The sequence below is a fragment of the Lontra canadensis genome, unplaced genomic scaffold (assembly GCF_010015895.1).
Source record: "Lontra canadensis isolate GAN:19392208 unplaced genomic scaffold, GSC_riverotter_1.0 scaffold54, whole genome shotgun sequence".
NCBI classification, from domain to species: domain Eukaryota; kingdom Metazoa; phylum Chordata; class Mammalia; order Carnivora; family Mustelidae; genus Lontra; species Lontra canadensis.
In genome coordinates, this window is record NW_022631048.1 from 10,133,366 (window position 1) to 10,160,526 (window position 27,161).

Below are 27,161 nucleotides of genomic sequence, written 5' to 3' on the forward strand. Positions count from 1 at the left end.
TTTAAACTAAAAACTGGAGTTTGTTCTTTTATTCTTTTGAAATGTCCCCTTTAATTCTTGCTCTCAAATTTTATCTGAAATTAATGTTATTAATTCAGTTGTCTAATGCTTACTGTTTGCAAGGGATATATGTTTCTAACCACTTAATTTCCGTTATCTGTGTCTTTATATTTAAAATGCAAGTTTCTTGTAGACAACATATAATTAAACCCCTTGTCTCAATAAAAAATCTTTAATTGGAGCATTTATTCCAGTAAAATTTAATGTAATTATGATACAGTTGGATTTATGCCTACTGTTTTACATTGTTGCCTAATTTTGTTCCCCTTTTTTATCCTTTGAGTTTATTTTTAGAGTTTCATTTTATCTATCTACCCATTTATTTATATTGAGATAAAATTGACATATAACATGATATTGGTTTTTGACATACAATGTTGTTATTAGTTTCAGCTATACAAATAATGATTTAATACATGTATCTATTGCAATGCTATTACCACAGTAAGTTGACATCTGTAAACACACAGAGTTGCACATTTTGTGTGTACAACTACAGAGTGAGTAAGTCTGGGATGTCAGGTACACCACTTTGACTCTGGTCAACAACATTGTATATTTGGAAGTTGCTAAGAGAAGTAGATCTTAAAATTCTCTCTGCACACACTTCCCATGTTTTCAGTTACCCATGGTCAACTACAGTCCAGAAGCAGATGATCTTCCTTCTTTTGTCAGTAGGTCATTAGTAGCCCTAATGCTGTGTCACAATGCCTGCATTATTGACCACACTTCTCATCATGTAGGGACTTTTGTCATGTCACATCATCACAAGTAAAACAAGGGGTCAAGTACAGTACGATAAGATATTTTAAGAGAGATAAAGAGATTACATTCCTGTAAATTTTATTATTGTACATTATTATAATTGTTCTATCTTATTGTTAATCCCTTACTGTGGTATACTTGATAATTTAAACTGTACCATAGGTGTGTGTGGATAGAACAAAACATGGCATTATGGGGTTGAGTAATATTCACAGTCTCCGGCACCCACTGGGGGTTTTGGGACATATCCTCCATGGGTGGTTGGGGGTCAACTATAACTGGAAGTTTGTACCTTTAATTACTTCTTTATTTTTCATTGCTGACATGCATTTTGAAATTTATTATTTAAAATCAAGTAATTAACTTATAGTGTATTATTAGTTTTAGAGGTAGAGTTTAGTGATTCGTTAGTTGCCTATAACACCCAGCGCTCATTACATCAAGTGCCCTTCTGAAAGTCCATCACCCAGTTACCACATCTCCCCTCCCCATTCCCCTGCAGCAACCCTCAGATTGTTTCCTAGAGTTAAGAGGAGTATCTTATGGTTTTCCCCTTCTTTGATTTTATCTTATTTTATTTTTCCTTCCCTTTCATTATATTCATGTTTTGTTTCATAAATTACACATATGAGTGAAATCATATGATACTTGTCTTTCTCTGACTGACTTATTTCACTCAGCATAATACCCTCCAGTTCCATCCACATTGTTGCACATGGCAAGATTTCATTCTTTTTGATGACTGAATAATATTCCATAGTCTATAGATACATTTTTTTATCTGTTCATGAGTTGATGGGCGTGTAATGACTTTTTTTTGTCGCTTACTACATTTTTTGCCTTAAAATCTATTTTGTCTTCTATTAAGCATGGCTTCTCCAGCTTTCTTTTAGTTTCCAGTTACATGGAGTATCTTTTCCTGTTCCTTCAGTTTCATTTTTTGTGTTTCCTTAAACCTGAAGTCAATTTCATGTAGACAGCATATAGTTCGGTCTTGTTTTATATCCAGTAAACCACTCCATGCCTTTTGATTAGAAATTCTAGTCCCTTCACATTTCAAGTAAGTAGTTATGGATATATCAGCATTTTTTGTATGTGGCTTTTTTTTTTTTTAATTCCCTTTTTCCTCTCTTTCTCTCTTGCTCAGTTTCCTTGCTCACTTCCTGCAACGTTAGGTTTAGATTCTTTTCTCTTTGTGTGTTCTTACTGTAGGTTTTTGCTTTGTGGTTACCATGAGAATTATGTACAATATTTTACAGTTATAACATTTTATTTTAATCTGTAATGGACTTAAATTCACATGAATTCTGAAGCTCTTTACTTTTACTCCCCTTAATGTTTTATGTTTTTATGTCCCTATTTAAATTTTGTCTTGTGTACCCATTAGTAAATTATTATATTTATTATAGTTATTTCTACTGTCTTTTGACCTTCATACTATATTTAGTAAGTGATTAAACTATTAACAGTAGATTATTCAGAATTCCACTGTAGATTTACCTTTCCCCTTGAAATTTATACTTTCATGTATTTTCCTTTTACCAGTTAGCATGTTTTCCTTTTAGCTTAAGGAACTCCGTTTAACCTTTCTCGTAAGGCCAGTTTCTCGTAAGGTGAGCAACTCCTTCAGCTTCTGAATGTATGCAGAGCTCTCTCTCTCCTTTCATTTCTGTCATACAACTTTCTATGGAAGAGCATTCATGTTTGGCAGTTTTTGTCTTCTAGCTCCTTGAAAATATTGTGCCATTCCCTTTTGGCCAGAATTACTGTTGAAAACAGTAGTAGTCCTGTGGGGGTTCCCTTGTCTATAGCAAATTGTTTTTCTTTTGCTGCTTGTAAGATTCTTTTTCTGTGTTTAGTTTTTGATAATTTAATAAATGTGTCTTGGTGTGGGTTTCTTTGGGTTCTTCTTCTTCAGGTCCATTTGTGTTTCCAGGATCTGGATATTTTGTTTCCTTCTTAAGGTTAAGGAAGTTTTCAGCCCTTGTTTCTTCAGATAGCTTTCTGCCCCTTTTTTCTTTTAGGGATCCCCATAATGTTTGACTTTTTGTTGTCTTCATACTCCTGTGATTTTTCCAAGCAACCTTCTTTGATTTTAGTGGTTCCCACTAGTTGAGGGTGTGCCAACATCTGTCAGGGTCCCAAAGGGAAGATCTCCTCAGTACCTATATGTAGGGTGATTGGAAGCTAGGTCCTTAGGATGCAGCATTTAAATTATGCACACCTACCTGTTTCAGGGGAAGAGGGAGAGGTGAGATTTTCTGATTGTTCCCTCTGCAGCAAGCCTGTGGGGTTTCTTTTCTGCTGTCCCGTTGAATCCCTGAACCTGAGCCCTGCTTGCCACCAGCGCCCAGTAATTAAGGAGCGCCCATTTAGTGGCAGCTGCAAAAACCAGGGACTAACATTTACAGGAGCTCCTTCTCAGGAGATAGCTGTCCCAGACTGGGAGAGAGGGAGATACACAGGTTGCACCCCCATCCTCTCTGGTCTCCAGAAAGTATGCAATTGGCCCCTTGATGTATGTTATATTGGAAACCTTCCTGTTAGATTGCAGCTATTAAGTTAAGCAAATGGGCCTCTCAGAAGTTTTGATTGGCTGTTGTCCTCATTGCTGTATGCTCTTTGACTTATTTGTTTGAGTGGTTGCTCTAAAAATTGTGATACACATCTTTTTGTCATTTCACAGTTCACATAAAATATGTATTTTGCCCTTTCCTGCTAAATATAGAAATGTTGCCATTTTATAGCTTCATTTAAACCACCCTCATCTTTTTGCAGTCATTCTATCCACATATATTATAAAAATACTTTGAAGGCATTTGCTGTAAACAGTCATGCATATCTTAAAGATATTTAAAGAACAAATAGTCTTTTACATGTGTGGTACCATTTTCTATGTTCTTCCTTTCTTCTAAGGATCAAAGTTTTTATCTGATATTATTTCCCTTTAGCCTGAAAAATCTTCTGTTGCATTTGTTGTAGTTGTGATCTGCTGACAAAGGATTCCTTCAGTTTTCTTTTACCTATAAATTCTGTTTTTATTTATTTATTTATTTATTTATTTATTTATGAAGAATATTTCATTGGTTAGGGAATTTTCATCTGGGAGGCTACTTTTTCAACATTTTAGGTTCTTTTTCACTCTCTTCTTGCCTCTATTGCTTCTGATAAGAAGTCCATTATTTACATTTTTTTAAAACACTGACATTTATTTTAGAGAGAGCAGGGGTTGGAGGCGAAATAGCAGAGGGAGAGGGGGAGAGAGAGAGAGAGAGAGAATCTTAAGCAGGCAGTACACCCAGTGTGGAGTCCAACCTGAAGCTTGATCTCATGACCCTGAGATCATGACCTGAGCGGAAACCAAGAGTCAGACACTTAATTGACTGAGCTGAGCCTCCCAGGTGGCCCTACAGATTGTTGTTTTAATGTGTTGGTTTTTTTCTTTGCTTTCAGTATTTTTTTTTTTTTCTGTGTCTTTAGTTCTTAGCAATTTGATTATGGTATGCTTTGGTTTGGTCTTATTTGTATGTGGTCTATGTGAGATTGGTTTGTGGTTATTGAAACTGTGATTTCATGTTTTTCACCAATTTTTTGGAAAATTGCAGCTATGATTTCTTCTATTTTTCTTTTTTCTCTCCCACACTCCATTCTCTACCATCTCCATATTTTCAAACATCCATGTGGTTTAAACTTCTCATAGCAGATGGTTTGTTTCTGAGACAGGGGGTCACCTTTTGTAAGAAAGCCATAGGAAGTGAAAAGCATAAACCATAGGCCTTTTCTAACTCAGTTTGGGAGTTACTTGGCATCTTCTGTGTTGTAGTATCTTGGTCAAAGCACTCACAGGTCTGCCTCCTTTAAAAAAGGAAGTTCAAACACCATTACCGTATGAGATGCATGCTGTAGAATTTGTGGCTTTGTTTTAAAATTATTGTAACAATTATACAGGGACACTCATACATCAGTTTTTTTAAGATCTTTTTATTTTATGTGAAAATACTAAGGAGAATTTTAAGTAGACCTACAGTTGTAAGAATATTATAAGGGATTCCCTTGTACATTTTGCCCAGTTTCTCCCAGTGCTAACGTCTTGCAAACATACTGATAAAGCAGGGATATTGACATTGCTAAAATCCATGGCTCCCATTTAGCTTTGGCCAGTCTACGCAAATTTGTTTCTATGTGTTAAGTTCTTGTGCACAGTCATGTATCCACCACTATAGTCCAGATACAGACAGTTGCAGTCCCACAAGGATCCCTTATTGCTTTTTTAAACCATGCCCACCTCTTTCCTAACTCTGCCCCTGCTCCCCCTTTCCTTAACGCTTGACATTCGCTATTCTGTCCTCTGTTTTTAAAGTTTCAGTAATCATAAAGAATGAAACCTTAAGGGATTGGCTTTTTTCGCTCAGGATATCCAAGGTGGTGCATGTACTAATGTTGGTTCCTTTATATTACTGAGTAGTGTTGCATGGTGCATATACCACAGCTCACTTAGCTTTGTATCTGTTGTAGGACATCTGGACTGATCCCAATTTTTGACTGGCAAAATTATAGCTTTTGTGAACTTTGGTGTACAAGTTTTCATGTGAAAATAATTCACCATTTTGGCTTACTAATTCTGGATCATATTATAGTTAATTTTACATTTCCATCAGCAGTGTATGAGTGGTCATTTCTCCAAGTTCTTATTGGCATGTGGTATTGTAACTATTGTTTATTTTATCCCCCATGGAAAAGTAATTTAGTAATATCCCATTATGATTTTAATTTGCATTTCCCTAGTTGCTAATGATGTTGGTCGTTTTTTGTTATGCTTATTTGCCACCTGCACATCCTTTTGATGAACTATCTGCTACTCATTTTCTATTGGAATTTTTGCTTATTTCATGTTCAGTGAAAAGGGTTCTTTATATATTCTAGATGTAGTGTTTTTCTCATATGTTGTTTGTAAATATTTTCTCTTGGATTTTAGCTTGTCTTTTCTTCTTCTTCACATGGGTTTTTAAGGAAAGAAGTTTTTAATATTTATGAAGTCAAACGTATCCATTTTTTTTAACAGGTTGTGCTTTTTTGGATCAAACCTAAGAACTCTGTATAGTCCTATATTCGAAGATTTTCCACTCTTTATTTTTTATTTTTAATTTTTTTACATATTACATTTTTTTTTTTGTTTTTACAATACAAATGGTATCTGCAATCATTTTGAGTTAGTTTTGCTTTATGTATGAGATTTAGGGCCAGCCTATTTTTGTTGTTATTGTTTTGCCTGTGGATGTCACATTTCTCCCAACATCCTTTGTTAAAAATGCTGTCCTTTCTCCATTGAATAGCTTTGGTTCTTTTGTTCAACTATAGTTGAGAATATTTGTGTGGCTCTATTTCTGGGTTCTTTATCCTTTTCCCTTCTTTGTGTTTATGCCTCTCAATACCTCCCTGTTTTATCTACTGTGGCCTTAATGATGGGCCACTATTCATCCCATTGTATCCCTGTCTTAGCAGGATTGTGTTATCTATTTTAGGATCTGTGCATCATTAAATAAATTTTAGCAAGTCTGTGTATGTCTACAAAACCCTTTGGGATGTTGGTAGGAATTATGTTAGTCAGTCCTGCACAGGCACACCTCATTTTATTACGCCTTGCTTTACTGCGCTTCACAGCTACTGCGCTTCTTTACAAATTGAAGGTTCCAGACTTCAGTGCAGGAAGTCACTGCAGATGTGGTGGAAGCAGCCAGAGACCTGGAAGTGGACGTGGAGCCTGAAGATGGGACTCAATGAATTGCTACAGTCTCAGGATCAAACATGAGCGGAGGAGGAGCTGCTTCTTATGGACGCGCAAAGACTGTGGTTTCGTGAGATGGAATCCGCTCCTGGTGGAGATCCTGTGAAGACTGTTGAAGGGACAACAACGGATTTAGAATATTGCAGGAACTTAGCTGATAAAGCAGCGGTGGTGGAGTTCGAGAGGACGGACTCCAACTTCGGAAGAAGTTCTATGGGTAGATACCAAACAGCGTCCCATGCTACAGAGAAGGCATTTACGAAAGCAAGAGCAGTCGATGTGGCAAAGTTCACTGTTGTCTTAGCTTAAGAAATGGCCACGGCCACACCATCCTTCAGCCACCACCACCCTGGTCAGTCAGCAGCTGTTAGCATCGAGGCAGACCTTCCACCAGCAAAAAGATATGACTTCCTGATAGCTCAAATGACGGCTAGCATTGTTTAGCAAAAAGTATTTTTTAGTTAAGGTCTGTACAATGTTTTGTTTAGACATACTGCTGCCATTGCACGCTTAATAGACTAGAAGGTTGCATAAATATAATTTTTGTATGCCTGGGGAAACCAAAAAATTTGAGTCATTTTATTGTGATACTGGCTTTGGAGTGGCCGTTGGAACAAAACCCACAGTATCTCTGAGGTGTGCCTCTGTATAAAATTGGGAATAACTTACATTTTTACTGTGTTCTTTCTTCCAATCCATGGACATGATCTCTCTCTACATCTTTTTAGGTCTTCACCGACATTTTTTTTATCATCTTTTTTGTATGTTTTAACATACATAACCTATACATTTTAAGAAGATTATACTAAGTGTTTCCTTTTCTGTGGAACAGCCTTAAGTAATACTGTGTTTTAATTTGTGTTTCTATATGCTCATTGTCAGTGCATGGTAATGCATTTTTATCAGCACATGTTTACCTTGTTTCTAAGGTACTTGCTGAACTTAGATAAGAACTCTAGGAGGTTTTTTGTATTGTGGAGGGTTTCACATTCCTTGGGATTTTCTTTGCTGACAGTCATGTCATTTCCTAATTGAGGCAGTTTTATTTTTTCCTTTCCAATCTGTACGTTTGGCTCTTTACTGATATTTTGAATTACTGAAGTGGCTAAAACATCCATGCTGTGTTTAATATAGGTAGTGAGAGTAGATACCCTTTCTTTTTTTTTTGAACTTATGGAGAAAGCATTCATCCTTTCAACATGAAGTACTATGTCTGCTGTAGGTTTTTTATAGATGCTTTTTGTAAATAATTCTGAAACAATTCCCCTGTAATCTTATTTTGGTGAGATTTTGTTAATAATAAGTATTGGCTGTTGTCCAAGGCTTTTCTGAGTTAATTTTTGAGATCATAGGATTTTTCTTCTTTTATATGCGGATATGTGGATGACATTGATTGGTTTTAAAATAATGAAGCGACCTTGCCTACCTGGAATAAATCCCACATGGTCATGCTGTATAATGTCTTAGACATGGTTGGATTTAGTTTGTTCATACTGTATTGAGTTCATGAACGATACTGGTCCATAGTTGTTCTTTGATACAGACTCTGTCTGGCTTTGGTATTTATGTAATACTAGATTCACAAAATAAAGTGGGAAGTTTTACCATCTCTTCTGTTTTCTGGAAGAGATTATTTAAATTCAGCATTAGTTTTTGAAATGTTTGGTAGAATTTTCTTGGGAAACCGGGAGATTTTTATTTGCGGAGCTTTTTCTTACATATTTAATTCCTTTAATAGTTACAGAACTATTCAGATATTTGTTTTTATTTCTTTAAAGATTATTTTTATTTATTTGAGAGAGAGTGAGAGTTAGAGAGATCACAGAGGAAGACGGAGAAGCAGGCTCCCCGCTTAGCTGGGAGCCTGACACGGGGCTCAGTCCCAGGACTCCAGGATCATGACCTGAGCCGAAGGCAGACACTCAACCGACCAAGCCACCCAGGCGCCCCCAGATATTTGTTTTTATTGTAGTTGAATTTTTAACTTGGTGGTGTTTGAAGAGTTGGTCCATTTCTAATTTGTCATAAGCTTGAACATAAAGTCCTGTGGAGTTTTCTGTTACTGACCTTCAGCACCTGTTAGTAATACTCTCCATTTCATTGCTAATCGTTCTGTTTGGTCTTCTCTGTTATTTTTGTCACTCTTGCTAGAATTTATTAATTTTATTGATCTTATGAAAAACTAGCTTTGTGTGACATTGACTTTATTGTTTTCCTGTTTTCAGTTCCATTAAATTTGACTTCCATCTTATTTCCTTTTTTCTATTCTCTTTCTTTTTAGTCTTCTGGTTCTTTTTATAGTTTCTTGAGATAGGGACTTTGTTTAGTGTTGTTTTTTTTTCTTGCCTCATATAAAGGTTTGTGCTGTAAATTTCCACCCAGCAGTGCTTTAGCTGCCTCTCACGTATTTTCATATGTCATCGATTTTATTTCATTTTTCTAAATTTTTATTTAAATTCCAATTAGTTCACATACAGTATAATATTAATTTCAGGTATAGAACTTAGTGATTCAACACTTCCATATATCACCTGGTGCTCATCATGACAAGTGCACTCCTGATTCCCCATCACCTGTTTCCCCCACCTCTTACACGCCCCCCCGCCCCTCTGGTAACCATTAGTGTGTACTCTAGTGAAGAGTCTGTTTCTTGGCCTGCCTCTCTCTCTTTTTTTCCTTAACTCCTTTGTTTTATTTTCTTTCTTTTCTTCCAGGATTTTATTTAAATTGTAGTTAGTTAATTTGTAGTGTTTTATTGGTTTCTGAAGTAGAATTTAGTCATTCATCACTTCTGTAGAACACCTAGTGCTCATTGTAATACATGCCCTCTTTGATCCCTGTCACTTATTTAACCTCCCCTACTGCCCACGTCCCCTCCAACAACCATCAGTTTGTTTCCTATAGTTAAAGTCTCTTATGGTTTGCCTCCCTCTTCTGTTTTATTTCTTAAATGCCACATATGAGTGAAATCATATGGTATTTGTATTCTCTGACTTATTTTGTTTAGTATAATATTCTATAGCTCCGTCCATGTTGTTGCATAGGGCAAGATTTCATTCATTTTTATGGCTGAATAATATTCTATTGTGTATATATACCACATCTTCTTTATCCGTTCACCTGGTCAATTGGCATTTGGACTGTTTCCATAACTTGACTATTGTTGATAATGCTGCTGTAAACATTGGAGTGCATGTATCCTTTTAAATCAGTGTTTTTGTATCCTTTCACTATTTGCAGATGGCATGATAAACTGTACAGAAAACCCAAAAGACTCCACCAAAAAATTGCTAAAACTGATACATAAATCCAGTAAAGTCACAGGGTACAAAACCAATACACAGAAATCTGTTATATTTCTATATAGCAATAAGGAAGCTGCAGAAAGAGAAATCAAGGAATCAGTCCCATTTCTGATTGTACCCAAAACCATAAAATACTTAGGAATAAACCTAACCAAAGAGGTAAAAGATATGTGCTCTGAAAACTATAAAACATTGCTGGTGAGAATGCAAGGTGGTATAACCTCTCTGGAAAACAGTATGGAGCTTCCTCAAAAAGTTGAAGGTAGAGCTACCATACAACCCAGCAACTGTACTATTAGGTATTTACCCCAAAGATACAAATGTAGTGAATGGAAAGGGTCATTTTTGATACGCGTGCACACACACACGCACACACAGGCGCACACACACACTGGAATGTTACTCATCCATCAGAACTAATGAAATCTTGCTATTTGCAATGATGTGGATGGAACTAGAGGGTATTATGCTAAGTGAAATAAGTCAGTCAGAGAAAGACAATTATATGTGAAATTTAAGAAACAAAACAGGGGGCGCCTGGGTGGCTCAGTGGGTTAGGCCTCTGCCCTTGGCTCAGGTCATGATCTCAGTGTCCTGGATCGAGTCCCGCATTGGGCTCTCTGCTCAGCAGGGAGCCTGCTTCTTCCTCTCTCTCTCTCTGCCTGCCTCTCTGCCTACTTGTGATCTCTCTCTGTCAAATAAATAAATAAAACTCTTAAAAAAAAAAAGAAACAAAACAGGATCATAGGGGAAAGAAAGGAAAAATAAAGTAAGATGAAATCAGAGAGGGAGACAAACCATAAGAGACTCTTAGGAAAAATACTGAGGGTTGTTGGAGGGAAGCTGGGTGGTGGGAATGGGATAACTGGGTGATGGACATTGAGGGCACGTGATGTGATGAACACTGGGTATTACATGCAATTGATGAATAACTGAACTCTACATCTGAAACCAATGATACACTATATGTTAATTAACCGAATTTAAATAAAGTGAGATAAAAAACACAGATAAATGAAACTGAAAAATGACATAAATGGAAAACTATTCCATGCTCATGGATTGGAAGAACAAGTATTAAGATACCTGTATTACCCAATGTAATCTACACAGTTAATGCACTACCTATCAAAATACCACGAGCATTTTTCATAGAGCTGGAACAAAATCCTAACATTTGTATGGAACTGAAGAAGACACCAAATAGCCAAAACAAAGCAAAACAAAACTGGAGGCATCCCCATTCAAATTTTATTATAAAGCTGTAGTTATCATGACCTGTGGTACTGGCACAAAAACAGACACATATATCAATGGAACAGAATAGAATAACCAGAAATGGACCTACAACTGTACGGTCAGTTAATACTCGACAAAGCAGGAAAGACTATCCAATGGAAGAAAGATAGTCCCTTCAATAAATGGTGTTGGGAAAACTGTACAGCAACCTGCAAAAGAATGAAACTGGACCACTTTCTCACATAATACACAAAAATAAACTCAGAATGGATGAAAGACCTAAATGTGGGACAGGAAACCATTAAAATCCTAGAGGCGAACACAAGCAGTAACCTCTTTGACATTGGCCACAGCAACTTCTTACTAAATATGTCTCCTGAGGCAAGGGAAACTAAAGCAAAAATGATCTATCAGGACTTCATCAAAATAAAAAGCTCCTGCACAGTGAAGAAAACACCAACAAAACTAAAGGCAACGGACGGAATGGGAGACAATATTTACAAATCACTTATCTGATAGAGGTTTAGGACCCAAAATATATAAAAAACTTACAAAACTCAGCATCCAGAAAACAAATAATCTATTTAAAAAATGGGCAGAAGGAATGAGTAGACATTTTTCCAAAAAAGACCTACAGGTGGTGAACAGACACATGGAAAAATGCTCAACATCTTTGTAATCACAGATTACGGGGAAATGCAAATAAGGTACAAACCAGGGAAATATAAATCAAAACTACAACGGGATATCACTTCACACCTGTCAGAACGGCCAAAATTAACAGCACAGGAACCAACAGGTGTTGGCAAGGATGTGAAGAAAGGGGACCCCTCTTACACTGTTGTTAGGAGTGCAAACTGGTAGACCTGCTCTGGAAAACACTGTGTAGTTTCCTCAAAAAGTTAAAAATAGAACAACCCTATGATCCAGGAATCTCACTGCTGGGTGTTTACCCGAAGGATGTCATTGATTTCAGTTCTTTTAGATTTGGTGAGCTTTGTTGGAAGGTCCAGAACATGATCTGTCTTGGTAAGCATTGTTTGAGTACTTGGAAAAAAAAAAATTTGCTTTTGTTGAGTGTCTTTTTTTGGTATTTAGGTTATGATAACATTGTTTACATCATTTGACAGTCATTCTCGTTTTCATATGTAATAGTTCCATCAGTTGTGGATAGGGCATGCTAACTCCTAATATCCTCCTTCTCTAGGTGCTGGCAGCCAGCATTCAACTTTTTGTTTCTTTGAGTTTGACTCTTCTACATGCCTCATATAAATGGAATCATATAGAAATTGCCATTTCGTAATTGGCTTATTTCACTTAGCTTAATGTCCTCGAGGTTCATTCATATTATAACATGTTTTAGAAGCTTCTTCCTTTTAAAAGGTTGCATTACATTCCGTTGTACATAAATGCCACATTTCTTTATCCATTCATTCATTGATAGAATGAGTAACTTTCACCTTGTAGCTCTTAAGAATTATGTGTTTATAAACATGACTGTTTATGGAAAGTTCCATATATCTCTTAAGTGCATTTGGTTTATAGTGTTGTTCAAGTCTGGTGGTTTCTTATTGATTTTATGTCTAAATGTTCTGTCCATTATTGCAGCTGGAGTACTGAAGTGTCCTAGTATTATTATATTGATGCTATTTTTTCCTTCAGTTCTGTCAGTATCTGTTTTATATGTTTATATACTCTATGTTTGATGCAGGTATATTTATAATTATTATATCATTCTTTTGAATTGACTCTTTAATCATTATATAATGACTTTGTTTTTTATGACAGTATTTTTTTTTTTTTATTGTGTCAAGGTGACTTTTTTCCAGATATAAGTATAGCATCCTTGCTCTGGTTTTCATTGACAGATATTTTTTTTCATTCTACACTTTTAGCCTATGAGTTTCCTTAAATCTAAAGTCGCTTTCTTGTACACAGCTTCGAGTTGGGTCTTATTTTATCCATTAAGCCACTCTGTATTTTCTGACTGGGGGTTTTAATCTGTTTATATTTAAAGTAATTATTGTCACGTAAGGGCTTCCTCTTTCCAGTTTGTTAATTGTTTTTTGTCTGCTGTATAGGTCATTACTGTCTTCCTCTGGTGCTGACCTCCTTTGTTATTTGATGATTTTTTTTTTTTTTGTATTGATATGCCTTGATTCCTTTCTTCAGCTATTTCCTTTGTGGTTATCATAAAGCTTATATATAAATCTTAGATTTATAACAGTCTATTTTAACTGGATAACTTAACTGCACATGAAAAAAATCTACATTTTTCTATCCCCCCCGACATACTCCATTATTGATGTCACAGTTCACATCTTTTATATTGTGGATCCATTAACAGGTTTTTATAGTTATGTTTATTATTAATACTTATGTCTTTAACTTTTTTACTGGCTTTAATTAATGATTTCTGTGTCACCCTTATAGTGTTATGTTATTTTGTATTTGCATATATATTTACATTTACCAGTGAGATTTATACTTCCATTTTTTAAAAGATTTATTTGTCTTAGAGAGTGAGTGGGTGAGAATAAGGGGCAGAAGGGGTGAGGGAGAGGGAGAGAGAATTTCTAAGCACACAGTGCTGAGCACAGAGCCCTATGTGGGGCTTGATCCCATGACCCTGAGATTACATCCTGAGCCGAAACCAAGAGTCGGGTGCTTAACCATATGTGCCACCCAGGCATCCCTATACTTTCATTTTTTTAATGTTGCTATTTAGCATCCTTTTATTTCATCTTGTTGAACTCTCTTTAACACTTCTTGAAAGGCATGTTCTCACTGAGATGTTGGGGCTTTTGGTCGTATCGAACTCCGGTTTTTGTTTGCTGGCTGAAGATCTCAGCTCCTCTTCTTCTTCGTCTTCGTCTTCATCTTCGTCTTTGTCTTCGTCTTCATCTTTGTCTTCGTCGTCTTCTTCCTCGTCTTCTTCGTCTTTGTCGTCGTCGTCTTCTTCGTCTTTGTCTTCGTCATCTTCGTCTTTGTCTTCTTCATCTTCTTCTTCGTCTTCGTCTTTGTCTTCTTCATCGTCTTCTTCGTTGTCGTTGTCTTCTTCTTCTTCTTCTTCCTTCCACATCTCCTTCATTTTTAAAGGGCAGTTTTGATGGCTGTACTATTCTTGGTTGGTAAGTTCTTTTTCATTCTGCACTTTAAGTGTATTATTACACACTTTTCTGGCCTGCAAGGTTTCTACTGAGAAATCTGCTGATAGTATCATAGGACAGGGGTGTATCCTTTATTTGATTGGTTGCTTTTCTCCAGCTGCTTTCATAATTCATAATGTTTCTTGGTGTCCTTTGTGCAACTCATCTTTGCGATTCTTTAAGCTTCATGAACCTGGATGTCTGTTTATTTTCCCAGGTTTAGGAAATTCTTTGGTATTATTTCTTCAAATTAGCTTTCTATTTCTTTGTGTTTTTCTTACCTACGGGATCTCCATAATGTGTGTGTTCACTTGGTTGGTGTCAAATATGTCCTGTAGGCTTTCTTCAGTTTTATTTCTTTTCTCTTCTCTGACTGGATAATTTCAAATGATCTGCTTTTGAGTTCACGGATTTTTTTTTTTTTCCTGCTTGATTGAAACTCTTCATTGAATTTTTCAGTTCAGTCATTATATTCTTCACACCAAAATTTCTTTGGTCCTTTTTTTATGGTTTTTATCTCTTTGTTGGACTTTTCATTTTGTTCATTTGTTGTTTTCCTGATTTTGTTTATTATCTCTTTGTGTTTTCTTGTGTCTTTCTGAGCAGCTTTAAGATTATTTTGAATTCTTTGTTAGGCAGTTCATAGATCTTTGTATCCTTATAGTCTGTTGTTGGAGCTTTTTTTTGTTTGTTTGTTTCTGGTGTCATACTTCCCTGATTTCTTTGTGATCCTGGTAACCTTGTTTGGTGTCTGTACATGTAAAGAAATTGTCACTTCTTCCTATCTTCATGTTCTCGCTTTAGGAGGGAATGGCCAGAGTAGAGATTTTGTGGGGTGGGGTGGGGAGTCTCCCAAACCTTTTCTTTGGATGCACCTCCTTAGTTCCTCTAGCTCTTTCCTGGGGGAATGTTGTATTCCTTCTCTCCATCCTGTAGAGCCATGCTGGGTGCTGAGAACCATAGCGAGTGTTAAGAGCAACTCAGTCCTTTTCCCCAGGGCAATGTCCTGAAATGCTAGGGCTTTGTTTGCCAGCTCCCTTCTAAAGGAGGTATTTTATGATTTTGCTCCTTCTCTGTAGCCCATAGATTCATGCCAGCTACCCTAAGGGTCATCTTTCTCTTTTACCTAAAGCAGTGCACTTAGATTTTGGACCAGTTGGTACAAGCTCCATTTTCCTCCCTCTTGAAAGCAAATCATTGTGTAGTAATTTATAGAGGAGTCTTTGCTTTTGCCATCATTCTACTCCAGCCCTTTTCCTTTTCCTTCCCCGGCTTTGATAGAGAAGCTTTCTTACTATTCCCCTTTGTGACTCAAGTTTTTTCTTCGTTCATTGTTTTACTTAGAGTCCTTTTTTTTTTTTTTTTAACAGATTTAAGGCTTTTCCCCCTTATCTCTGTAGGCTAGTAAATTAGAATACTCTGTAGGCTGGTAAATTGGAACATCCTCCAATACTAGGATTAGTATCAAATGAAAAAGGAATTTAGCTACAATTACATTTGTAGTTCTCTCCTCATCTTTAGCCTCTCTTTCTTTCTCTCTCTTTCTCTCTTTTTCTTCCTGTCTTCTTTCCTTTCTGTTCTCATTCCCTGTCATTGTTGAAATATAGTGACACAAGGTCTTTGTCCTCTTATGTTCAGTGAGGTGATTTATAGCAGGAGGTTTTTTCAGGATATCTACTGTACCATATGGTTGGAAGTGGAAATCTTTTCCTGTAGTTTTAAATGTCATTTTTGTACTCCTGCTGCCTGTGGCTTGCTTTTTTCAATTAGAAATATGCTACTTTAAAGTTTTTAAATATAACTGTTTAAATCTCTCATAATTTCAAAACATAAATTATAGTTTGCCTTTAGTGTTCTTCTTAAAAGCCTAGTTTTTCTAGTGCAAATTGCAATTCTTGTGGAATAACCACCACTGCAGTGACATTGCTGAGTGAAGAGTGGACTCTTGTCTTTTGCTTCAGGATTGAAGTAATCCCCACAGTACAAGTTAAATTTTTCTCTTCTGAAGTGCTAGGATTCAGTATGTATCTCTGGAATGGATTACAACTTTCATAGAATTTAAATTGTTACATAAGCTTTTATTTTCTTCCTGTTGGCTTTGGTTCTAATTTGAAATTGAGCTTTATCCAAAAAAAAAAAAAAAAAGTAGAAGAAGAAAGGAAAGAAGGAAAGAAACTGAACTTTATCTCAATAGTTCTGTGCCCAGTTCACTGTCATGTGTACATAGTATTCACGTTACAGTGATCCCACCATAAGAATGACAGCTTTATGTTTCTATTTACAATAATTTTTTATAGTTCTCCTTTAGGACCTCCTCATATGATATGATATCTATTCTTTCATTTGCTCCCAGAGCACCAGTATCACCAGTCTTTTTTATGCAAACTCACAGTTCTTTCCATTTTATCCGAGATACCTTTAAGCTTTTGTCTCCTTTATTTCTTAATTCCATCCCCATTTGATGACCATAGTTATTTTCCACAGAGATTTCCAAATGTAGGTGCTAGCCAAAGATTTCTAGAGGACTCTAACTTAGAGGTGTAATATCTGTAACACCTGTAGATACTAGCTCTTCCCTAGTGGATAGTGGAGCTCTGGTTGAACTGTGGTCTTGTATAATGTATGATATGTTTTGCTTGTTGTAGAATTCCCATGATATTAAGTAGTTACTGCTTTCTAAGCTTGTTGGATAAATGTACAACAAATATTAAAGCTTTTCCAATCACCTTTATTCACTAACTTGGCATGGTCAGTGGAACAGATTGTGGTATTTAAAATAAGCTACTCAACTTCTCTCTTACAGAATTCATGCATTTTACAGACTACTCATCGTTGAAATAGTAATGGCTTCTTGTTCTAGTCCTCTGATTAGTGACCAGTCACTGTAGAATGTGTTCCTTCCATAGATTATTAATCATTCTTTGAAGTACTCTGGGGGGTAGTGAAGGGGGGAGTAACATGGGCTAGGAACTCTGATGTTTATTCAGTCAGATTAATTCTTTATATCTTAGGCCAGATAATTAATTTATGGAAAGTTTCTATAATTATGATTTGTTCTTATATCATCCAAAGTGGTTGAAAATGTTTTACATTAAAATCTATAATCCTTACCCAGCTGAGAGAATTTGTCAGGTTCACCCTTTGGTACAAATAATTAGCCCCATGCTAACCATAAACATACTAAATATAAAAAATGTTTTGCCTTATTTTTATTTTTGTCAAAGAAGAGATCTATCCCTTATTTTTTTTAGAGGTAAAATAAGAAACAGTAATCTGATTTATATGATCATTTTTGTTCCTATCAGGTTTTCCCATATCTAGCATTGTTAATTCCCACCCACCCCCCTTTGGAAGTGGTATTAGGAAGCTGAGTGATTATGATTGTGTCTTCTGAAACTTTTAATTGTGGTCTGGCATTTAAATATGGTTAATTAGATAGCAGATTTATGTCAAATTAATTCTTAAGTACTTTCTTAACCCAAATTTATGTTTGACCAAATGAATAGCAACAAATTTACCAAGATTTATCAAAAGCAAAAGCAAACCATTTAAACTATAAAAAGTTGGTGAGTAATTGACTAATAGAATAAGAGTTGTATATATACTTTAAATGCAGTAGTATTGAAAAACATTTGTACTTATAATTTTCATGCAAGGAATGTAATTTGCCAGACATTTGAAGAAATCACTAAGTTGAAGTACACCTTTGGTGGCTACAGACTGGCATGAGTCCATTCATTCATTTTCCTGACTGCGTTAGAAGTTAGAACAGTAAAATTGAGGAGAACTAACTGGCTTATAGAAGGTTTGAATTCATGGCCTTACCTCACACTTTAACACTGAAAATCATAAGCCTCTTAATTTTAGGAGTCAAGTCAGAATAGTTATTACAAGTAGAAGGGCAATTAGTTATAGATCAGGGTGATGCTTTAATTAGTTTATAAATTTAATTTTGGAAGAACAGAGCTGGAAATTTTAGTATTTACTGTATTTCCTCTTGTTTTTAAACCTAATTTTTCTTTGTGGAGAGTGGAGGGTATTCCTTTTTAAGGGATATGCTTTTAAAGTTAAAGTATGTTTTTAAGCACATTAATTGTTGGAGTACATTTCTTAGAGTATGTTTAATTTCAAAGAGCTATTTTGATTTTGCTCAGGTGCCATATATTATTCAAAATCCAAAGGGATCAAAATGTTGTTTATATATCTGAATGGTTTCTTTGGGTTGTATTTGAAGTACATTTGGAAATTTGATGTTTATAGGTGAAATCTTTTAATTTTTATATGTGTTATTTATATCCATTGACTATAAGAATAAGTAAGAACCTCAAAAATTTGTTTTCACTGCTTCTAAGTACATAAGTACTCTTATTTGTTCTAAAATTACATTTTTTTCTGATAATAATTTTCTCATATTGTATTTCAATTTTAGGCTAAAAATCTTATAGAGAGATTTTTTAATCAACAAGTAGAAGTTCTAGGCAGACGTGCAGAGCCATTGCCTGAAATATACTATATTGAAGGTACTCTCCAAATGGTTTGGATTAATCGCTGCTTTCCAGGGTATGGAATGAATACCCTGAAACATCCAAAATGTCCTGAATGCTGTGGTATGTAATGAACTGTAATTTCATGGTTTATATTTATGAAAACTCACTTCTTTTCATGATGCCTAAGTGAATGCCTATTATTTATTTTTACTGTCATTTAGATAGATCTCTAGCTTATTTGAAGCAGTGTTTGAAAAGGCTATGTGAATTTGAAGATCTAAAAGGAAAAAAGCTGGCTTGATTTCGGCCTTTGTACAAACAATACAGTAAAGGGATGGTAGCATTAGGCAGTTGTCTGGGAGGAAGTTCAAAGAATAGGTGTGTCACTTAGAGCTACTTACCCTAGCAGGAGCCTAGTGATGTTATTGTTTAGAATCAGTTATTGACGAGTTTACATTTGTGTAGTCTAGAGGAGATAGATTTTTGCCTTTTTGTAAATTAAGCACAGGAATTGTTCTATTACTGGTTGTTTTTTCTGACTTTTGATCCTAGCTCTAAGGAGTGTGAACACTCTCTGGCTTTCATCTGTCTTCTCTGTTACAGAGTTCTACAGAGGCTGTTTAGGATGAGTTAATTCATGGATTCAGTGTCATTGAATTTCTATTTCCAAAAGTTGAATGAGGCAAATAATCTTCAGTTTTATTTTATTTTTTTTATTGTGTTCAGTTTGTAGTGTTCATTGACTCATTAGTTGCATGTAACAGCCAGTGCTCATCACCACATGTGCCCTCCTTAATACCCATCACCTGGCTGCCCCATCCCCCCACCTGCACCCCCTCTAAATCTTGTTTTAAAAGGCTTTCTAATATCAACGTCAATAAATTAGTACCATTGTCATTCAGTCTTCTCTGATTGTTCCTTTCCCCTCTCTTTCTACAATCTTAAGTTAGATCAAAATCCTTTTCATATAATAGAGCACTAAATATTCTTTTTGCTTTGCTTTATTTAATTGGCTAGATTTCACTTTGATGTTATTTTTTCCTTCAGTTCTGTCAGTATTTTAGGTTTTTTCTCTGATTTAGTTTTTGTTAAAGGATATGAAATTTGACAAAAACGTACTTGAAAACTTATCTTAGGAAATATGACACAGATGTAACAAAACACATATGCCAATTTTAACTATTTTCATGATCTGTAATTATGTATATCACTTCAGAGCACAGATAATGATGAAGAAAGCCTGGAAAACCAAACAGTGAACCAGAACCTGGTAGTTTAATTGTCTATTAAATGAATTTATATTTTCACTTAATAAAGACCTAAGATAAAGTAAAAAGTTTAAATACTTATATCTCATTAATTCCAAGAATTTTGAAATAGTTAAGCATAGCTCTTTCAAATAAAATAACAGGATTCTCTGAGAAGCACAAAAATTTCACTCCTAAAATTTTTGTGCATTTATAAAATTGTGGAGAATAATACAGTTACCAGATTTTCTTGTGTTACCATGTAATTGTAACATTTGGTTTGTTATGCACTGTACTGTTCGATGAAGTTATTCATCAGTTATTTTACTCCTGACGACAGAGCCCATGGGGAGTATGTAATGGAACTTACAAGTCTCAAAAATATTTTCTGCCTACTATTTTGTTCTCCCAGAAACATGGTCTCTGCCCACCTCTATCTGTTTAGAGACAGGAGAGAGTCATTCTTGAAACAGTTAAGGAACAAGAGGTCTGCTAATCTGCAGGGAAGAGAGTGAAAAGGAGATAATATTAAGGAAACTGAGTTACAGATGGCCTGGGTCACAGGGGGTGTGGTTGAGATACTGCTTTGAAATGATGTTGGACTTGAGGTTGTCTTTGAAGGTGCAGGGGTAGCATTTACTTTCCAGGGTAGGGCCTGAAGGAGTGTCAGGTTTCTGGGCTATGCCATCATATGGTAAATATTTTAATTTAGAATTATATTTGTGCTGTTATTGTCTGTTAGACGAATGAAGTGAGACTGAGCTCGCTTTTTGAACAGAAATCCGTTAAGTCTAATGTGACCGTCCTATATAGTGGTTTTTGTCTATATTACAGGAGGCCATCACTCAATTTTTAGAGAACATGTACTACCCAAAAAGACATTTAAATCATTCTTTGAATTGGAAGGCAGTATGAAATATTTGCCACTGGTTACAGGACAAAATTAACGTATTAAATGAACTTCATTTGAGCATAACTGGACTACTAGAAAGGAGCAAATAAAACCCAGGAGGTACTTTGTAAAACCACTTACTTCTAAAATGAAAACACCGTGAGTTTATGTTTAGCAAAGGAGATTGGTCAGGACAGGAATGTTCGTTATGTGAGAGAAGGTTATTTACTTTCTCAGCAGTAGGCGAAGTGAGTAGTGGCCTTGTCTTTTCTTTTGGATGTCTTATTTCACTCATGTAATTTTATTGTCCATGACAGATGAAGATTACTTGCTTATAAACTAGTGGAGCCTCCTACTTGTTGGTGGGAATGCAAGCTGGTGCAACCACTCTGGAGCCTTAACATTTCTACCTGTGTTCTTCCTCATTTCTAATTTGTCTAACATTTTAAATTAATTTTCACTGTGAAATACTTCTTTAATTTCTCATTTAGCATTGCTTATTATATCCATGATTTTGTCAATCATTTTGGCGCTGAAAGAGAAGATTCTAATTAAATTGTGAATCATAGATGTCTCTTAATTTCATTAATTGTATCCTAAACATAATACAAAACCAAAGACCAGCTAGAGTATTATACTGTTTTCTGATAGAATTTTTTTTAAAAACATAAGATTCTGAAATATTTCCTGGTAATTTCTGTAGTTTCTGTTATTTCTATATAACTCTGTATATCTTGTTTTTTTATCTTTATTTTATTCTTATCACCTCAAAACAAAAAAAACCTGTATGTTAAATAACATTTTTTGACATAATAATCACACTTCACCTTCTTTTTCTTCCTCTTTAAATTATTGCAGTAGTTTTAAAACTAATATGTGCCAAAAATACCCAAAGATTTTTGTCAAAGTAAATCAATGTATGGGAAGCAGACATCTACATTTCTAACAATTTTTCTAGGTGATTCTAATATATGTGGAAGTTAGAGATTCCTGAGTGTTAGTGTGGGCATGGCAACAGCTGGTAAAGTGCTTTCCTCTTAGTGTTGGTCTGGTAATATCTCAGGGAAGTGCTTGAATACTAGTAGCATTGGTAAGGCAGTACCTACATAATAAAACTTCCCTTCTACTAGTGAAACATTATTTTTCATGGACTTTGGAGGATTGAATGTGTAGTTTAGTAATAGTTTATGCAGTGTTGTTAATTTCTGTTGCTTTCTTTATACATAAGATTTGCTGTTGCACATTCAAATTTTGGGAATCCCAGGAAGACTCAAGCAAGGAGCTCTTTGATAGTGGTATAGTGTCTGTGTCAGTGGTCAGAAATAACTAGGTTACAGGTTAGAGTATTTAAACATCTTGAGATGATTTTATTAATAAAGTGATTTTAGTAATAAAGTCCTTGTGTACTTTAATTATGCAGGGAAAGTGAATTGTTTAATAGATACAGTTGCTTCTAAAAGCGCTCTTAGACTCTGAAATTTATTCTGCTTAGACATGCAAACCCTCAACCTTTGTTTTAATTTTAAATCCAAAAACCAAGAAAAATAATGATTAAAAAGTAAAACTGATACTGAGAAAACACAGTTGAAGGCAAGAAGTCTCACTGTATACACAGAGGGCGTTACAGTATGATAAGAGGATAAATCTACCAAAGATGATAAAATAATATAATATTGCTAAATTTGTGAATGCTTAATAAATAACATGTTTTAAACACAAAAAAAAACAAAAATTGTCAGAGGTAGAACTGGAATGCCAAGCCATATAGAAAAACAATAAAATTGGACCCAGTCAAAAATCACCTCCAGATGTGTTATAGACATAAATACATAAAGAAAAACTGTAAATATTTTAGAATATAATGTAGGAAAATATCATCGTGTCTTTAGGATCAGAAAAACAATTTCCAAAAAAAGCATAAAAAATCACTAATTTTAATAAAGAATGATAATTTTTCTACTAAATTAAGTATTTCTGTTTATCAAGACAGTGCAGAGAGAGAAAAGAAAATCCACAGAATGAGAAAATTTATTTGTAGTGGACATAACCAACAAAAGACTAGTACCCAGAGCATATAAATAAAGAACCTGTAAATTAAAAAAAAAACAAAAAAAACAATTTTTAAAAATGGGAAAAGAAATTTAACAAGTTTACTTCACAAAAGAATAATTCCGAATGATCAATGGATATGTGAAAATAGGTTCAAACTTTATGTAACTAGAGAAATGTGAATTAAAAACAGAATGAGATCCTACTGCCACAGCTGTGAAATTGGCAGAAAGTAAGCAGTTGTGACCAACAAGGTGTTGAAAAGGGTGCAGAGCCCCCGGGGAGCCGCCACACCCTGCCTGTCTGAATGGAGATCCTGCCACTTTGGAACACAGCTTGGCAGTGCAATAAATGCGCAGTGCACGCACTGTGTGACTAGCATTCAGCTCTTAGGGAAAGCTCATCTTAGTATATTTCCTAATAGCCCCAAACCAGAGGCAACCCAAATGTCCATTAATGGTAAAGCATATGAAGAATCAGTGATCTGTCCATACAATGGAATGCTTTAGGAGGATGGCAGTCAATGAGTGGGGATCACAAGCATCTGGATACATTGTATAAACACAGCTCCTGGGAAGGAAGCTAACCACCACAGAATCTACAACTGAGGCATAGCTAACCACTGTTACAGAGATTCATTCATGAGTGCTGAAACTATCATGGAATCCAGGGGAGTGACTGCCACACAGAAGAGTGTTGACTTCTGGAGAGATGGAAGGGAGTGTGATTCGTGGGGGCACAGGAGGAATTTTGGGGAGATGCCAGTTTTCTGTGTTACAGCCTACACTCTTTCTAGATAGGTTTCTATGCAAATATTTGTCATATTGTACATTTATATCTTGTTTTTTCTCTCCATGGGTTATATTTCATTATAAAGTGTGACAATATTAAATTTTTCCCTCAGCTTGAACACCACTGTTAAAGGCACTGTGAAGAAAAAAAAAATTTACAAGGAGTCTTTTTCTCTAATGATTCAAACTTATGATTTCTGTGGAGTGTCACTTGATCTTTGTCTTCATAAATTTATAATTTTAATAGAACTATTAATGATGGTTCAGTGGGAATAATGAAATTATTATGAATTATTTTCTATTAACCATTAAGTTATAGTTCTGTATTACTCTGCTGTCTTCATACTAGTTTTATTTGTTTGAAACAGCTAACAATAAAATTGTTTTAGCATTTTGTTTATGTTGACCTTTAGATTATTTCCTGTTTTTACTACTATGTTAAAGGTGATTTATAATTACACTTAACATATTTTTTCAGTTATTCCTTATACAGATTTACAGAAATGTGAGCACTACTTTTAAAAAAGTGAGCATTTTGACTTGGATATTTTTTGGTGTGTTATTTTATTTCAGATTAAAGTTTTTACCATATCTTAACCTCTCCAACAATAGAGGTGTAATTACAGACTTGTTGGAACTTCTTTTTTTTTTTTTTTTTAAAGATTTTATTTAATCATTTGACAGACAGAGATCACAAGCAGGCAGAGAAGCAGGCAGAGAGAGAGGGGGAAGCGGCTCCCTGCCGAGCAGAAGCCCCATGCAGGGCTCAATTCCAGGACCCTGGGATCATGACCCGAGCCGAAAGCAGAGGCTTTGACCCACTGAGCCACCCAGGCGCCCCATGGAACTTCTTTTATTGGACTTGGAGCATCACTTCCCAAACAATAAAAAGCAGACCTTAAGGGCCAAGTAAAGCAAAGCCTGTGTTACTCACGTCACTGCACACTCCGGGGGCTCACACCTTCCCACTCGAGGCTCCTGAACCAGACAACATTCCACGTGGTTTACCTCCCTTTTCCTTCCTTTCTTTCTCCCTCACTGCCCCCCTCCACAATTAAATTCTCTTTTGTGTCTTTCTCCCAAATTTATTTCTCTGTCTCTATTCCTGTTATAATTATCTACTTTGAATTCCATTTTCTGTGTGTGCCTGAGATAATCATCTTCTCTTCCTAACTGCCATCCCTCGTCTCTTCAGTCCATACCTCACATTGCTCTCACTTGTACTTCTAAATTCCACAAGCAATCCCTTCATTTCTTCACTTCCAAACTTGCGGTAATAAAACCCTGGCTTCAGAGCATAACTTGCTGCATCTTCAATGAGCCAATTCCTACTTAGTTTTCAGCAACTCATAAATACCTTTATTACAATAATGGCATCATTTTATGCTTTATCCAGTAATATGTATATGGTACTTATTATTACTAAGTGTAAGGCCCTAGGGATACATTGATGAATGACCTAAAAAGTTACTTCCTTGATGTTTAAATTCATCAGGTCAAACAACTCATAAACAGAGAAGTGAATAAAATCATCACATATGGTGATAGGCCCAGTGAAAAACACTCAGCAAGGTGATGTGATATACTGTAGTTTATCAATTGGGTCCAAACAGAAAACAGACACCTACTCACTAGTATTTTGAATAGCATTTAATGAAAGTGCCATTGTTAGAGGTTTGGGCAGAGTGAAGGGAGGCAGTAAGGTATGTTGAGGCACCTAGGACTACAACACCTTGAAGCATTTCCCATCCCTAGTTTTGAAGGATAAAGAGGAGGAAGGAAGATGCAGAAATGTATAAGGGCTGGTGCCTGAGAGATGGGCTGCCTGGTGCAGGCTATGGGCATATGATGAGGCAGTCACTCCAGAGAACCCCCAGCTACCAAGAGGGGAACACATGCCGTGCACTGCAGTCCTCTAATGGAGCCTCTCTGGCCAGACGCAAAGGGAAGGGACCTGTGTGATGGAGTCCGTTGATGTCCGTTCTAAGAGAAGGGTGGGAAATGCACCAGGCTGTGGGTTCAAATGATACTGACCATCAGGGAGAGTAAGTAGGGTTTGGACAGAGGACTGAATGTCCACATTAATTGGATTTCAGGGAAGGCTTCACTCAAAAAGTGACTCTTGAGTTCAGCCCTGTGTGATAAGAAGCAGATCATGCAGAGATCTGTGAACCGAGTTTTCCTGGCAGAGAGAAGACACATACAAAGGCCAGACTTAGCATGGCCTGCTTAGTAAGGCACTATTGGCCATGGCCATAGAGAATGTGATAGGTTTAGTGTGTTTAAGAGGCACAAGAAAAAAAAAAAATTATGCATGGATTGTAAAAGCTTGAGGAAGATGGGAGGAATGAAGTGTGACTTATGTTTAAGCATAAGTGGGTGGTATAACATCTCTCAGTTGGATTGTTTTGTATTATGTAAAGTAGTACTGTATTATGTAAAGCAGTCTGATTTTATTTCACAGAATGCCCGATTTCACAGGCCCATTCATTGAGAAGTTCATGCTTCTATTAATAAAGTGATATGTAGATATAGGTAGATATACATATGGGTATATATGTTTCTGAGCACTTCTTGTTTTGTTACAATACCAATCTCTTCACCAATTAGTATAACTTCATGAGTTTTGATCTCTGATAAGGCAGGTCCTTGTGCATCATGAGGCCATTGCCTCTCCATTTAAATTTTTCAGTCAGCTTTTCAAGTTCTACAAAAATGGCTATTGGATTTTGATCGTGACTTCACTGAATCTATAAATCTATTTGGGGAGAATGGCCACCCTACCGATACTGTATCTTCCAATTAATTAATGTGTGTGTGTGCATACGTGTGTGCTTATGGGTATGTTTGTGCTCTTCATTTAAAAATCTTCCTTTACATCTTTATTTAAATGTGTCCCCATTGTAATTGTTCTCAGAAGTCTTACAAATATTTTGCTTCTTTTTATATCTAGGTGCTTGATAGTTTTAGAACTTTTTGTTTTGCTATAATAGTAGGCTTCAGGAAAGTTAGAAAAATGTACAAAGCTTTTTGGGATACCTTTCACCAAACTTATTGATGTAGACAATATTTGTATTCCCCCAAAATTCATAGACTGAAACCTAATATCCAGGGTAGTGGTGTATGGTGGTAGGGCTTCTGGAAATTGACTCGTAGATGATGTAAGGTGAGGGTCCACTGTTACTCACTTGCATATGGGTATTCAGTTTCCCAGAATCCGTTGTTAAAAAGACTATACTTTACCCATGGAATGAACTTGGCTTTCTTGTTAAACGTCAGTTGACCATGTATGGGAGGGTTTGTTTCTGGGATTGCTCTTCTGTTCCATTGGTCTTTGTGCCCATGTTTATGCCATACTGTTTTGGTAACTATAGCTTGGTGATAAGGTATTT

General features: G+C 35.8%; 1 protein-coding gene across 1 annotated transcript in view; it reads left to right on the plus strand.

Moving 5' to 3' along the window:
• The window catches only part of ZPBP (zona pellucida binding protein), a 104,999-nt gene that overhangs the window by 51,440 nt on the left and 26,398 nt on the right, over positions 1-27,161 (plus strand). The window contains exon 7 of the mRNA XM_032875012.1: positions 18,733-18,910. Within this exon, the coding sequence (XP_032730903.1) occupies positions 18,733-18,910 (178 nt within the window). The remainder of the gene's footprint in view (positions 1-18,732; positions 18,911-27,161) is intronic.